This window comes from Lichenostomus cassidix, chromosome 3, assembly GCF_008360975.1.
Source record: "Lichenostomus cassidix isolate B80296 chromosome 3, HeHo_3.0, whole genome shotgun sequence".
NCBI classification, from domain to species: domain Eukaryota; kingdom Metazoa; phylum Chordata; class Aves; order Passeriformes; family Meliphagidae; genus Lichenostomus; species Lichenostomus cassidix.
The window spans coordinates 77,245,909-77,262,409 of NC_139483.1; the positions used below are offsets into that span (position 1 = coordinate 77,245,909).

General features: G+C 43.0%; 1 protein-coding gene across 1 annotated transcript; it reads right to left on the reverse strand.

Annotated features, from left to right (window-relative positions):
- Nucleotides 1-87: 87 nt before the first annotated feature.
- On the reverse strand, nt 88-16,428 carry SLC35A1 (solute carrier family 35 member A1). The gene is made up of 8 exons (XM_085056376.1): nt 16,268-16,428; nt 12,990-13,167; nt 7,821-7,980; nt 7,303-7,455; nt 5,912-5,978; nt 2,470-2,646; nt 1,931-2,065; nt 88-641 (listed from the first exon to the last, which is right to left on the reverse strand). The coding sequence occupies exons 1-8, from the start codon at nt 16,356-16,358 to the stop codon at nt 511-513; spliced, it is 1,092 nt and encodes a 363-aa protein (XP_084912502.1). The 5' UTR covers nt 16,359-16,428; the 3' UTR covers nt 88-510.
- Between the last annotated feature and the right edge of the window lie 73 nt (nt 16,429-16,501).

The window sequence follows — 16,501 nt, forward strand, 5'->3', positions numbered from 1 at the left end:
GTATTCCTGGTAGAGTTGCATCATCTCATACTTATCACCTAGAAGAGAAACTTTTCCTGTCATTAATCAAACTGCAATTGCCAAGTATTTTAAGAGAAAATGCTGGCAGTAGTTGCTTTTTTTTAATAGTTTTTTTTATGAAGCTTTCAGGCATTTCTGCCCTCAAAGAGCAAGACATTTATCAAATACACAAAGAACCAATTTCCCTCATTATATACATTATATACAGTTGAGTGATGAGTTCCTTCATTGGCTTTTCCTTGTAAATGAGACTCTTCATTGTCGATGTGAATGAAGAATACCTTCTGTAAAACACCCAGTCAGCTCCTCAGCTGCAGTGTAGCCTCAGTGGCAGCCACTGGAAACGCCACATGTAAAACAGAACTAACTTCTGCTTTTAGTCTATCCCACTTAAACCATTCATGACTAGCTTAAGGCTAATTTTGAAAAAGAAAATGCAGTTTTTTTTAAAGTCTATTTCTGTCCATCTGTCCATTTTTATGGACAACATCACACAGTAGCAAGTCTCTCTTTTGAGCTCATAGTCTCTGAGGGCTGGATTTTTGTGGTGTCTTGTCGAGGTAATCCATAGAGGTAAATAGAAATACAGACCAGGAGAGCACCCAGGGAGAAGGTAACAGCTGAAAGGAAACAAAATAGTTTAAATAAACATATAAGAAGAAACCTTCAGCAAGCTGTGTAAGTTTTGGTCATATCTGAATGAGAGTATTGAAGTTACCCAAAATGAAACAGGACAGCAAGCTATTGGTAAGTCACAGCATTTAGCTTGATACTCTGCCACTGGGAACTCTTGAGTGTTTACAATCCCCACACCATTACAATTAGTCTCCTCAGCAAGAATGTGGTGGTGGTCATAAAAGCAAGAGCGAAGCATCTCCTGCAGTTCCAGGTGCCATCTGGACAGGCTTACATTACAATAAAAATGATAAAAAGCCAGTGGATGTAATAAAGTAGCCTGTGATAACACATTTTTTTTTGCCTTTCCATGTCTGGACATGGAAAGGCAACTGGACAACTCTATTAATGAGGTTTTCACAGAAAGCTCATTAGTCCAGGTTTGCTTTGTGTCAACTGTCAAGAAAACACTCTGCCCAAGTAAGTTTTTTAAATTTTTTTTTCATCCCTTGCTTTATGGTGCTCTTTTTCAGCCAAACACTGATTATTTTCTCCTTATGCAAACTTTCCTTAAGTTTTGTCTCACTAATACTACATCAAAAAGCTAGTTTTCCCACCATTTTGCCACACTGTCTTTGGATTAAGGTAGGAAACTACCCACAACTAAACAGTGAAGGACTGAGCAGGAGTCCTGGGCACAGTATCAGACACAGACTTGATCGAGGAGAAAATCCTTTGTAACTGCAGATCAGCCCAGAGCAATCTGCTGTTTCCTCTCAAAAATATTCACCACATCAGTCAGTCACAACCCCAGCTGCTCTTTGACTTTCTCACATGGTTGTGTCCACAGCAGATGGGGAAGGTAAAAGTTAATGCAGTATTGGGTGTAACTCAACAGGGATGGGCTTTACACATGAAGAAATAGCTGAGGAATTAATCTGGCACTGGCTGTACTAAACCCAACAAGAAATAATAACCTATCAGTCCCAGGTAAATGGCTGCTATCACACACTAAACTGCATCAGAAAGTTGATGCATGAAAATAAAGCTGTTTAAACCAGAAGGAACCTTTCTGCTTGAAGTAGTAGATGCCTCTGAAATAACAAACCACTGATGCCTTTGAAAGCACAGCCATCAGGCACTTTGTGCACAGGAATCCTGGAGAAGACTTGAAGCTAAAACTAGAAAAACTGAGAGGGGGCATAACTGATGGCTTCCATATGAGCTGTGTACAGCAGGCTGGGCAGGCAGGAAACATGCACAGCCATCAAATCAAAGGCAAAAAGGCACTTACTTATCTGGAGGCCAAAGAGGATGACTGATGCCACAGTAGAGAGAACAATGGCCGCCGCTGCAGAAAAGCCTTTCATGATGTTATCTGTGTACTTAACAACCACTGAGGTGTAGATGCCACCTACGCTGGAAAGAACTGGGAAGCAGGTGAGGTGTTACCATTAGTACAGGTGCAGTAGGTTACTTCTGAAATTATGCATTCCACTCCACTGGTGTGCTCTTAGTTTGGGCTACACTGTCCTAACTAGTGATTTAATATATCATTCAGCAGAATAGGAATGGGATGTCTACGTGGCATCCAGTAAATAAGATATGACTCATTTAAAGATTATCTACTTGTGAATCAATTATTTAGGCTGCTGTTTCAGCACAATTTTAAACTAAGTGAGTAATTTCCAAGAAAATTATATTTTGAAATAGAATCCCTCAAAACACAGTAGAAGGAGAGCACCAGACTGAATTTGTAGCTTCCTGCAATCAGTCATATCATTGTTAAAGAAGAAAAGCAATGTCAAAAAACTAAAACCACAAGATACTTACAGATGACAAACCAGACGTAGTATGTGTAGCCATAGAAAAACCCTTTCTCAAGAACTTGGGCTCCGTCTGACATGTACACAACAAATAAATTCACCACAATCCCAGATAAGTACAGCTGAATGTTCCTCACCCACAAGGAAGTATCTGAACTCTTTAACACCTTTTCAAAATAAACTCCTGCAAAAAAAACAAACAAAAAAAAAAAAAACCAAACAGAAAACCAAACACATTTCAGGGAGAATGAACCATGGTTAATTGCATTTTAAAACCAGACAACCTCCCTCTGAGTGGGATACCTCTTAGCCCCCACTCCCTGAGGCTCAACCCTTGGCCCACTGAGAAGATGAAAAGGTATCCCATGGCAGTACTTCACTGAACTCAAGGAGCATTTTTAGCTCTGTACAAACTCCTTTACATCTATGTGAGTGTGAATATGCTATAGCGAATGGGCTATGAATGCTCCCCTCAGTTTCTCAAGTACTTCAAATTCCTAACTTAGGCCTATAAGCAAGTTACTGTTGTCTTACAGAATTTTCTGTTAAATTGTTTAAATTAGGCTGTTAAGTTTAAGTGCTGTTAAAACTTTTAGACTAAACCACTGGTCAAGTCCAGGGCTAGTAAGTCCAAGTTTAGCAAGGGGATCTGGTTTAACCCAGTGGGAAGATGTCCCTCAATCCATTTTATCCTTGCCCATTCCTATCTTTACCTTTTCAATCCACAGCCTCCATGCAGATCATTTTATGTTGATTTTCATTTTAGATTGATTGATTTTAGCCCTATTTTTGTCAGAGGGTAGGGGTGGAAGGGGCGCTCTATATTACCTCAGTATGGAAACTGGAAACTCCTTGGGAGCTTTGTACTCACAGAGCACTTGATAGAGCAGCTCTTTCTGAAACCACAGCTTCAGGGGATTACAAGAGCAAATCAAAACCGAGGCTTTCTGCTAATTGAAACTACAGGTGGGTTTTGAGGAAGTGGAATTCATTTTAATCTAAAGCTCTAGTTCACAATACCACACTGAAGAGCATAATTTTTATGTTTTGCATTACTGAAAGTCCCCAAATACTTCTTCATTATTCTGCTTGGGAGGTGTTTGTCAGACTAAAAGGCAAACATTTGGCAAGGCCATCACTGCCTCCCTTTTTAACCATTGCTCACCCACCAGGACTCTGCTAAGCTCTGGAATTTCCTCCACATTTCAAAACAGAGACAGGAGTTTTCAGGACTCCTATCAGCCACTTCCATGACCTTCTGGTGAGAGCCCTATTGATTAGAATTTTATTGGTGAATAATGTCACCTAAGATCCTTCATAAAAGATAAGAAAAAGAATAAAAAATATGGAATCAATAAAAGTGCCACAAAGACCTGTGTGTTAGAAGCCCCTAAAATCCCTAAGTTAGCTTCAAGGAAGATCTTGTTACTCTTTCATTAATGAAAAATGTAATTTATATTTTAAAAGAGTATAGTGAGTATTTATGGTGAATAAATGAGAAAGCAGATCTATATTTCAAGGGTTCAAATACTTATAAAATCATGGAAATATGATATTATCTCATAAGAATATACATTTTTAATATAAATTGTTGAAGTGTATACAACAACAAACTAGTACTGTTAATGATTCCTACCCTTAAAAGAACCCACAATAATTATCTTGAAGTTTCTGCCCTAAGAGGACCCACAGAGCACAACTAGGTGTAAGGAATGTAACAGGAATTTGGCTTGAGTATGAACCCCACTTGTAAATTTTATGAACTGAGAAAACAGTAGGCAAATCAATAAAACTATGCTTCTGGATTTGTGAATACACATAAAAGTCACTCCACAATGCAAGATGAAGGAAAGAACAGGGGCTGCTTAGGAGAAATTACTCTTCAGAACTGTTTTAAGTCACAAAGGATCTGCCAATAAATTATTTGTCCAGTGCTTTTATAAGCATTGTTGGGGCCCCAGATACTTGAAAATTATCACAGGATCAGCAATTTGAAGAAAAAGCTTCTTTTCTAAGTGACAAAAAGACACAACTTTTTTTGATTTTGCTGGAATAATAAAACACACTGTAAAACATGATCAGTCCAGAAACTGGAGGTCTAATGCCAAATAACTGCTTCACATGAGCGTGGGAAGGAAGAGGAAGGGAATTTGAACAGGATTTATGTTTTCAACATGTAAAGCTCCACAGGCATGAGGAGCTCTGCAGATGAAATACACTGCCCCTCCCAGCTGCCCCAGAGCTTCAGCTGTCAGCAGGGAAACACAAGCTGCAATCCTTTTTCAGGAGAAGAAAGCCCCAAGTGTCTCAAGCCGCCTGCAGCAGTCTGTCAGTGCTCTGAATTTGCAGACCTTTGGAAGCACAGCTGTTGACTCACATTATTGGGTAAAGCAGGAGTTTTAGGAGATTCTGAAGGCTGTATTTTGTCTTGTGGCTAGGGAGCATCTATTAAAATGAGGAAATTCATAACCTTACAGGAAAAGTTGACTGAGCTTTACACAGTTTTATTTAGTATTTCTGCTTCCAAGTCCCCATTTCACTAAAAAGACACCAAACAAGAATGACACTCTCCTCCTTTCCTCCTCTGCCCACCAGAATGTTTTCCATGAGTAATGAACATCTATGCACAGCACAAGATTATTCTTGCAGGATGTTGCAGTACTAGAGATGGGTGATAGTACCTTGGTTTTTACAGAAGGAGGGGGAAGAATCCAGTTTACAGCCAGGGGAAGTCCCTGTGAGCCAAATTTCAAATTAAGAAGTAATTTACATTTCCTTATTTCTGAGCACCAGTTCACTTGTCCTAAAGTTTTGGTGTCCTCCAGAAACCAGAGAAAAAACTACCTGGAGGGGAGACACTGGTTGTAGAACAAAACAAAAGTAAACAAAACCAAAAATCCTTCACTGAGCTTATCCAGGCTTCCTGCTACTAATCTACCTTTCTGCCTTCCTTATCCTCCCTCTGCATCCCAGTTAGATTTTCCACCTACAGAACTATGGCAATATGTATTTCGGGGCTAAGCTGGTGCAAGAACTGAGCGAGAAGCTCAGTTCCCCTTGTAAACAAAATGCAAGGGATTTCATGTGATCACCATAGGGGAGCCATTCACTGTAAAGCAAACTTTATGAAATTGATGCACATTAATTAAATGTATGCAGTGAGTCATTATGGTGCTCCCTACAGTCTTATTCACAGCATTTGAAAGACACTTCCACTTGCAAACCAGCCTTCTATGTTGCATCCAATGGTACATGCTCCTACCATTTGCTTGACAATGGGAGTAATCATGTCATTAATCTGCCATAATTACTGAAAGCAGACAATAATGATGGGGAGAGGGAATAAACTAATACAGGAAGACAGTTAACAAATGCAGAATGTTCAGTTTGAAACACTGTGAGTTCTCCAGTCCTTTAGATGCAACCCACATACAGAAATAATACTGTACCTGCAAATCCTGAACACAATACAGCCACAGCAATCGCTGAAAGCCCTAGCAATGGATTCTGCTCCACCTGCAACATCAGCCATTATTTTAGAAAGGATACAACACTTCAGTAATTTAAAATAATCAATTCAGAGTGCCATGGTTTAACTCCAGCTGGCAACTAAGCACCACCGAGCCCCTCGCTCATTTCCCCCAGCCCCACAGTGGGGAGGAGAATCTAAAACAAAAGGTAAACTTTGTGGGTTGATATAAGAACAGTTTAATAATTAAATCAAAGTAAGACTTAACTAATAATTCTAGTAGTAATAAAAGGACAGAGAGATGTAAAACCAAGAAAACCAACTGATGCACAAGACAGTTGCTCACCACCTGCTGAAAGGTACCTAGCCCATCCTGCAGCAGCAATCAGCCTCTCCTGGCCAAATTTCCTGATTTTCTATAGTGGGTGTAACATTCTATGGTATGGAATGTCCCTTTGGCCAGTTCAGGTCAGCTGTGCTGCCATGCTCTCTCACAGTTTCTTGTGCCTCTCCTCACTGGCAGAGCACGAGACACAGAAAAGTCCTTGACTCAGGGTAAGCACTACTGAGCCACAACTGAAACATGAGTGTTTTACCAACATTGTTCTCATACTAAATCCAAAACACAGCATTGGAAGCTACTAGGAAGAAATTTAATTCTATCCCAGCCAAAACCAGGACACAGAGCTGCAAAATTATTAGCGTTTCACTGCAGCACAACATGCACTTGCTTATCCAGGGCTGTCCTTCAGCTCAGTGTAGCTTTGTAGTGTTTCATTTTCTGTGGGTACTCTTGCAGTGCTCACAGGCACTGTCTACTTGGCTGTGGCCAGTATTCCCAGAGGCAAGACCTGCCTTTGCCACTAATGCACATGAGCAGCAGCTGTGACCTAAGAAACAGAAGACACTTGTTTCTCCCTAGAGTGGGATTAGGTCAGTGCCTCTGAAGGGTGTGTTTAAATGACATACCTACGCTGTGCGGGAGTTTGACTCCTAATTCCACCCAGTGCTTTGCTTCCAAGTTCCCTGCTCCAACAATTACAGTGTTACCAAGGCCAACTGCTGGAAACAATCTATTACTCAGACACTCCTTGGATGGTGTATTAGACTGATTATGACACTCCTAGGATGGTGTATTAGACTGATTATGATGACTGCAGTAATTTGCACTAATTTTAAGTTTAAACTAAGTTTAAGTTTAAACTCGACTGATTGCTACAATTTATACTAATTGTAGCAATCAGTTGAGTTTCCAGCGAGTGAGACTGGAGCAATACCACAAGCCTGCCTGAACTGGTACACAATAAATGTTTTGAAAGTCAATGATCAATGATCATTCTTTATCTGACAAGGCAAAATATAAACTCTTACCTGTACTTTTGTAGCCTGAGCAGGCTCCCGCTGAACAAGAGTAACACCACCACACAGCATGAAGACAGAGAACCACTGCAACTTACTAAGGGTACGGTTCAGCATCAGGACTGTACATAAAGCTGTACAAGGGATCTTTAATTGGTATGTCACCTAGAGAAGATGGGAATACAGTGTGGAGGACAGGGGTTTATAAACTCCTCCAAACCAAAAAAATAAAATAGAATATTCAACTACACAATGACACATTTTTATATTCATCCATTTCCTACAGATCCATTGCCAACTACAACAAAGTGAATTTGAAGTGACCCTAGCAGTGAGTGGCTTAGCTCAAAAAAGCCAGAGCTCTGCAGTGGAGTGTATGCTCTGCATGTAACAAAGCACAATTTGGCTTTCAACACTGAGGCTGAAGAGAGTGCTGTGTGCCAGGCAGGCAGATACCTGGCATGTGTGCCTCGTGAACCAGGAAGGAGAAATATCTTTCCAGATCTGTTACTGACAGAAACATGTATTACCTGGTAGACTGCTGCATCCAAGTTGCTAAGAGCCACGAACGCCATATTATTTTGGAGAGCATACACCACAGATGGAACACTCAATTTTAGCAATTCTTTAGGACTTCCAAATACGTTTTCTTTTAAAGATGTTATTAACCTTGTCAGACTTCCAGTTTCTCTGCAAAATAAAATATTAGCATAACTGAGGGCATTCTTAAACTGGTATTTTAAAACAGAAATCAAATCAATGAATCCTTTGGGAGGGCTGAAAATTTGCTCTCCACAATCAAATGTACTTTCTGCTCATAAAAGAAACAAAAGGTTAACTGGAAAAAAACAGTGAGGTTTTCAATAAGTAGAAAGCCCTGAAGGCAAGAGAGCCATCCTGGAACCAGGAACTTAGATGCATTAATGTGTAGCAGTGGGTCAATACAGGCAGTGGAAAGAAGGCTGTTGCACACCTCTCCCCTTTTTTACTGGGTATTAATGTTGGTGTGTGATGTCAAATGCCCACGATTTTTCAGATCCCCTTTAAACTGGGCCTCACAGTACAGCCAAAATGGATTGTACCCTTGCACACTACTTACCTGGCTGGGAACACCTCTCATTCCTCATTCAGCCATGGGTTCCTGTTCTCACCTGTGCTGTGGGAGATGCTGGAAAAGCACCAGCACACCAGTGAAGAGGTCTGGTGGGCATGTGGTGGCTCCCTGTCCCCTGTCCTTGCATTTCACACCTCTCTTTCATGCAATTACAACGTATGAAAGAGCAGGCAATGGGGAAGACTGTTGCTGCTTGCTGCTGCCCCCTTTTGCAGTTTGCTACTCAGCTTTTCACAGCTGACCTCTCCATTACTGGTTCTCCCTTTTCACTTGTACATCCATCTGGCATTTGTTGCTTACTTGTCACTGCTGCTCCAGGCCTCTCCCCAGTTCTTCCCAAGTCCCACGGTCCCCACTTTCAATCTTCTCTCGCTTGGCACTGACAAATACCAACACCCAAAATCACTCCTGTTCCCTCCCACAGACCTCTCAACTAGCACACTGTGCTGCTCTTAAATTAAGCTACCCTTGAGCTCCTGTTGCACACTGGTATGGATAAATAGCTTTAACCACCTTGTTTCAGCATACTTTCCTTTCCTGATCAACCCCTGACTCTGGACTCCAGGTTCCTCAGCTCTTTGTCTCCAAGGATTCATACACTTAAGTCTCTTATGATCCTTACATCCAAGTTTCTCTCCTTCCTTGCCTTCCTCCCTGCCTGGCACCAAGCACATATTCCTTTTTCCTGCCTTTTTCCCCCTGTAGGGAGAGCAGTCTTTATACAGGCAGCTGCAAGGGATTCTTTTTGTCTTTTTCCATAACAGAGAGCACACACAAAAAACCAAACTTGTCTGGCCACAGGGAACAACCATGACAAAAAAACATCTATGGACAAGTAGCACTTAATTCTTGCAATACAAGAAAGGGGAATAGTTTGTGCTACAGCTCACCATGTATAAAATATTAGGAGTCATTGATATTATGGGCAAAATTTCTTGGCATATTCCATTTCTCAGTGTATTTATTACACTGTCCAGGACTAGCAGATAAGATGTACAAGAAAATTGGGTAATACCTGAGTAGAGCTGGGCTAAAGTGCTTCTATCTCAAATGTCTAAGTGAAAATAAAATATATTTAGCACTTCTTCTATTAATGATACTAAGGTGGGCTGTCAAACAAGAAAATAATCTTTAAACTATACCTGCTTCTGCTCCAGACCATTCTCAGTGAATTAGCTGACCACATATTTAAAGTCAAGTCACAGCAGCAATAGTAGCTTCTCTCTACTTTGGCTTCTAGAATCAAATTTCAGCAACAAAGAATAACAAATGTGTAAAAATGACCATCTTCACTTTAGTTTTTGAGAAGAAGATGAACTATTTAACAGTTAATCTGTGCACTGGACGTGCTTTCTGAAGCATGCACTTACCAAGAGTCTCTAATTGTAAGTTGAATCCAGTACATGGCCAGAAAATAATTTAAAGCGAACCTCCATGTACAGCTGATAATGCAAAACTAGGTGCCCAAAGATGTACACTGCAGAATCAAATTAGAAAATTAAGAATTTATCTAGCTTGAATTCAGCCTTCTTGATGTTGATCTAGATTTGAATTTCAAAACATAATCAATTTTCTTGGCAGAATGGTTTAGGTTGGAAGAGACTCTAAGACCACCTTGTTCCAGCCCATCTGCCATGGGCAGGGACACTTTCCACTACACCAGGTTGCTCCATGCCCCATCCAGCCTGGTCTTGAACACTTCCAGGGATGGGTCATCCACCACATCTCTGGGTAGCCCATTCCAGTGCTTCACCACTCTCACAGTGAAAAATTTATTCCTAATATCCAATCTAAAGCTAGTCTCTTTCCCTTTAAAGCCATTTTCCCTCTCATAAATCCATTATCCCATTCATAAAGCCAATTCCTAGGTATGAAGAGGTGAGAGATACTAAAAACAATCAGATCTGCAACAGAAACACATATTTGTTAGAAAGGCTGAAGTTAAAACCAGAGTTTGCAAAACAGCTCTGCTTTTCTTCATCCATTGCTAAGCAGTTATGTACCAGCTAAGAATGTAGCAAGTGTTATTACCAGATGGTGAACAGGACTTTAAATAAGTATGAGAAATTGAGAGTACAGTTGACTTAACAATTAGCACAGCTTAAACTATCATAAGCTTCTCTTTTTGAAAGCCAATTCTTTGGCATTCATCCATTAAATGTGCTCTCCAGGAGCCACCTTGAGAGTAAACAGTGAAAGCGTCATGTAATAACGTGTAAGAAAATAAATTCTGCAGCTGAACAATATAAGAGTTGCACTGTAGTATCCTGTATACTGCAGTTACCAATGCTGTCTCTTTCAAAGGGAAAAGGTACCCACACAAATGTATCCTGCTGTACAGTAAAAACAGATGATACTCTATCTACTGACCAGTTACTGAACTACAAAGGCACCTTGTTTTGGGTGAGACAAATTGGTTAGGATTTAAAACTGAAGGAAGTTGTAATGAAGACACAGCAAGAAGCTATGCTGAAAATAATGCTGCTCAGAATATTCATAAGTGATGCAAAAAGGGAGGCCACTAGGAAGTTGGCAACTTTCGGACTCACCAGCATGCCAGACATCCTACCAAGCAGAGGTGAGGATGCCTAATAAATGGTGTCTGCTGGTGTCCATCTCTCTCTCAGCCGTGGAGAGAAAAACCTCACCAGCTGACCAGATCCAAATAGACATTATAACCTCCAAACAGCTCAGTGAATATGATTCTTCCCATTTTAGTAGGTAAATAAAGCTCAGTTGTCAATAAATGACAAAGAACCACAGGAAATGACAACCCCTAAATAGAGCAACCCTCTCTAACCTAGTTACGGGCACCTGGCAAAAAGATGCAAGTAGCTCTTGTATGGCACAAGCTCAAGGCTCAGCTTCAGAGAAATGAGTGGAATCCTTAGGAAAGGAACTAAGGCCAAGAGAGAAAGCATCTTCACCCCTCTACCTAATGCCATGGCATGTTCATATCTTGAATACATCATGCAGCTCCAAACCCTGTTTCAAAAGGGATGTAACAATACTGGAAATGTTGTAAGGATGGGTACTATGATCATCACAGAAATATTAAATGAGGACTCCCAGCTTAGAAAATGACTTGGTGAAGAAAACACAGATCTGTATAGATATGAAAAGGAAAATAAAGGAGGAAAGATTATTCATCATATCTGTCAACACAAGAAAACAGACTAAGGAAAGCTCAGCCTGTGCTTGCACCCTTGGCTACACTTCTGTTCTGAGCATCCTCTGCTGACTGCTGACAAAGGGAAGATGATGTGCTACAGAGCCTTCTGGCTGTGCAGGGCTGTTCTAAAAACATCAACACACTAAGACTGCTGAGTTATTTTTAATAATTTCAAGTAAAAAGAACATTCAGATATTTAATGAACACAATATTACAGACCCTTGACAAAAGGGATTGCTTGCCCTGCTGAACTAGGCCTCTCTGGCGTACTATAAACAGCCTGAGTCCCAGGTGCACAGGATTTGACAAATTACACACAGGTGAGGCTCCCCACAGGTCCCTCACTACTGGGAAACGTGGGCTGCTACAGTCTCCAGAGGGCAAGTGGGATCCTCATTGGTCACAACAGTGAGAACCACAGCACAACCTTGTGTCAGCAGTCATTTCTGCCAGCATTTTGTGCTGACAGAGTGAGAAGCCCAGGGTGCATAAAAAGAAAAATAGAAATTCTCCACTGGTCACTCTTGCCTTCTCTAATACACTCCATTTAATGTAAGGTTAAAAAAAAGGCAGTTTGTCACAGCTGCCTTACCAAATTCAAATATTGCCTCACTTCTAAAGCAAATAAAATGCCATTTGTATGTTAGAGGAAAAGATCTGATGAAAATCTGAAGTACATCTTGTGACTCCATGATCCTCTATAACATAACAGCCAGCCTTCTGATGTACCAAAAGCCACAAAGAGATAGGCAGAGACCCTAAAAGTACAAATTCTACCACAACAGCAAGAACTGGGCTTTGAAACAGCCCAGAATACAAAGATTCTTCACAGGAAGAATGTAGCACAGGGAAGCTGGAAGAAATTACAACAGACTGACAGCCTCCCTACTTCAGATGCTCACATGTGGACTGAAGTTCTAGTTCTTAGCAGCAGTCTGGGATTATAAAAACTAGTATTTTCTTACCAGTCTTTCAGCATTGGTTTGCAAATTAATAGAGACAGCAAAATGTCTGTCTGTAACATGGTTTCAAAAAATTTATTAGTAGGAACATTAGAATTTTACATAACTCAGCATATGATGGCTCACAGCAGATGATTGAAGTCCAACTTTCATTCATACCAACATTTCAAAGACCCAAAACATCGTGAATAATCCATGCTGACACTCTGAACTGATTTCAAAGCATACAAAAATAGAAAATATGCAGGAAGGACACACCTGAATATTGTGCTGTATACAAAGCAGTTTCAGTTGATGAGGACTCACAAGCTCCAACCCACTCTAAAATTACCCTTCCAGAGCACAATTATCCAGCCACACTCTCGAATGTACCTGCACTTCATCACCCTAGAACCTGAGGTTAGAAGCAAGGACTGGTTTTCAAAACACTGATCAGCACTCCCACACTTACTTAGCCAGGATGCCCACGCTCAGGAACAATTTGATAACTTCAGCAATGCACACAGCCGTGGTGGAAAAGTAGAGTTCTGTCTGCACTGTCCTGGTGTACCGCAATGCCACCGTGTACGTCGCAGCAACCAGGGTCATCACCGTGAGGCAGTACAGCTTGAACAGCAAGCTGACATTTTCTGAAACAAAGCAGAGGAGACAACTCAGCCTGACCCTCATTTTAATTTAAGAACTGAAACAGTGTGTTCTCCAGCTGGAGGGCTGTATCAAACACTACTGTGTGAGCAGACAATAATTACAATGTTAGGAAACACTTCCCATAAAAAAGTTTTGGTTAAATTTTACAGCCTTCTCAAAGAAGCTTGTATAGGAACTCCAAGGGTTTGAAAATGAGATGATCTCTTGCCCTTGCAATCATCCTCCGTTCTAGAAAAAACTAACCATCAAAAAGTCTTTCTATGCTTTCCTGCTCTTTAGTTGACAGTAGGCCCTCACTCTGGAATGGCAGCTGATCCTCTTTATGTAAAATACTGAATTCTGACACAAAGGGTGTTGGCAGACTAGCAAAAGCAAAGAGAGAGGAAAAGTTCAGTATCAGCAAAGAAGTCTAGCAATTCTTAATAAATAAGGCTGCATTTCCTTCGGGCCTATTTGGCACCTAAATGACTAAAAGAGGAAGGTTTTGCTCAGAATGGTGATAGGACTTCACACAAAGGCTTTTCTTGAAAAATTCCCTGCAGGAATCTCTAAGGCTAAAGTTCTCCCAGTAAATTACACCGCGCAAGGACTGTGTATCATCTGCATTATCCCTTCTGTCTTCTCCACTGCTATACCTCTACAACAGTAGCAATTCTTGCAACAGTTTTGCCCTGGACCAAGAAGTATCATGCAATATTTAGGAGTTAGCCCAAATATGTCCAAGGTCTCCTGGCCCAAGGCAATTTTTCATACAGCTGCACTCCTCTAAGGCTTTAGAGTCCCATTAGGCCACTCCAGTGCATTCCCAAGTCAGGGAATGGCTAAGCCTGCATCTGAACCAGCAAAGAGAAAAGAACACAACTCCAAATGAGATTTCTCTGCACAAAGGCACTATCCAACATGAGACATTAGCAAATATGTGGCTTCTTCAAAACCATTTTCCAATGCTAGATTGTTATGTTTGGCAACTCTCTGGTGGACGTTAGTCATTCAGCAGCACCTTTTGGGCCACTGTCATGTTCTGAATATCCTAAAGAAATGTGCTTTAATTGGTGTAAGCTTGTACTCCTCTGCTGATTAGGGAATGAGATACATGGTAAGTAGTTCTGTAATAACTTTGCTCATTTAATATGAGTTGCTGAATCCTGTGCAACCAATGCTTTGGTTCATGTTTCTTTTAAGCCAGAGATGTCTTCAATTGCATAACATTTCTGCGAGGTACAGTTAATACCTCCTGCCACTGCAATCATTTAAATTAGCTACTTCCTTATAGATAAAAATCTTACTCACGTCAGTAACCACTTTTAAAAGGTAGAGCCAATTAGTTTTTGGACTAACAATGCTTAGAAGAGACTTACAAGCTGTAATCCATTTTTAAATTAAATTTGGATTGTGGGGAGGGAATCCAAGGGCAAAACAACCAGGAAACATAATTAACCCCATCTGGTTTTGCAAAAACATATTTTCTAATGATGTTTCAGTGCTGACAAAAATTATATTAATACCATATTTTGACACATAAAGATTTTAAGTCTATCCACTACCAAACTAAAGCTAAACTTAATCCTTGCCTTTATTAACTACTTGTTTAAAAAAAATAAATGCCCCAATTTGGCAACGGTTTGGAAATTTGGGTAAACCAAATGCAGCAAGACATAATGAATCTAGTATCTAGACTAGATAGTTCCAGCATTATGTAAAAAAACACATTTGTAGTTATTTTCCACTTGGATATTTCTTCAGCCTAGCTCACTTGTCTGCATCAGTACCAGAGCAGCCACAGGAGCAGAAGAAAAGCATAGCTGGGGCACCCATGACTTCTGCTGACAAATCTGAACTTATACCAGCCTAAAGAAAAGAAGAGCTGGACGAAGCTGCTTCTTTCCCAGTAAATCCTACCTGGATGAAACGATTTCCAGCAAAAAGAGGCCAAAAGCCTCAGGATACAAGTGCGGGCCTCCCACACATCTCCACAGCTCATGGAAGGGCTCCGCCAGGATTCCTGGAAGGCAGCCCTGGGCCAGGCCCGGCACAGGGAGCACAGTCCCTGCCTGACAGGTTACCCGGGGCGGTGGGCGCCTGGCACACACTGCTGGGAGCCTCCTGCCCCTCTCCCTGCCAGGCCCTGCCAGGCACTGCCAGAGCTGGGAGCCCTGGGCAAGGCCCTCCAAGGGGACACGGCAGAGGGGCTGGCAGCCACTGCCCGGCGGCTTTGAGCCCTCCTGGCTTGCCCGAGGCTCTGGCTTCGGAACCCTGGGGGCTGCGGCCTCGTTGTACACAGAATCACAGAGAATCACGGAATCACTTCGGTTGGAAAAGATCTCTGGGGTCATCGAGCCTGACCTATGACCGAACACCACCATGTCAACTAGACCGTGCCACTAAGTGCCACATCCAGTTTCTCCTCAAACACCTCCAGGGATGGGGACTCCACCACCTCCCTGGGCAGCCCATTCCTTTCTGCGGAGAAATTCCTCCTAATGTCCAACCTAAGCACACTCCAACAGACACCCGGCTCCGGCGGCGTTTCCAGGGACACCTGCGGCGCCGAGAGAGCGGGTGCAGGGGGTGTCCCTGTGCACTGACCACCTGCGCCCCGGGAAGAGCCCCAGAGATGCTGCGCCACGGTCAGACTCCCCCGGAGGGGAACTGGCGGCGGGGGAGACGCGGCTGTGGCCGATCCTAAAGGCGGATATCCCGGGGCCCCGGCGAGCCCCGAACCGGGAGCACCCGCCGCCCGCACGCCGGGAAACAGCGGTGCCACACTGCGGGGAGAAGCTCCCGAGCAGCGGGAGCAGAGCGGGAGGGCGGGAAGCAGGCGGGAGAGCCCCTCCCCAGAGCGAGCTCGCGGCCCCGCGCAGCCCCTTCCCCCTTCGCTCCCGCGGTGGTGGCGCCCGGCGCCGCTGCCCCCGGAGAGGAAGACAGTTCCATTCCCCAGGCGCGGGGGAGGCAGGGGGGAGCCGTCGGCGCGCGGGTCGCGTTTCCTTTTGGGGAAGCGGGTGGGAATCGTTCCCGTTCTCCGGCCGTGCCTCTCGCCGGGAGCCGCGGGACCCGCCGGGCACCCCGCGCCGCCGCCCTCACCTTTCGGAGGCGACATGGTGCTCGCCGAAGGCGCCAGGACCGCCGGGCCGGAGCCGCCCGCCGTGCCCCGCCGCTCCTCCCATCGCACCATAGAGTGCGGCGCGGCCGCCCAGAGCGCCCCGCCGCCCGCGCCGAACCATCGAGTCGAGCTCCGTCCCGCCCGGAGATCCTGGAGAGCATCCGGCTCCGCCCGCCGCTTCTCGGAGCTGCTCCATTGGCACTAAACATCGAGAA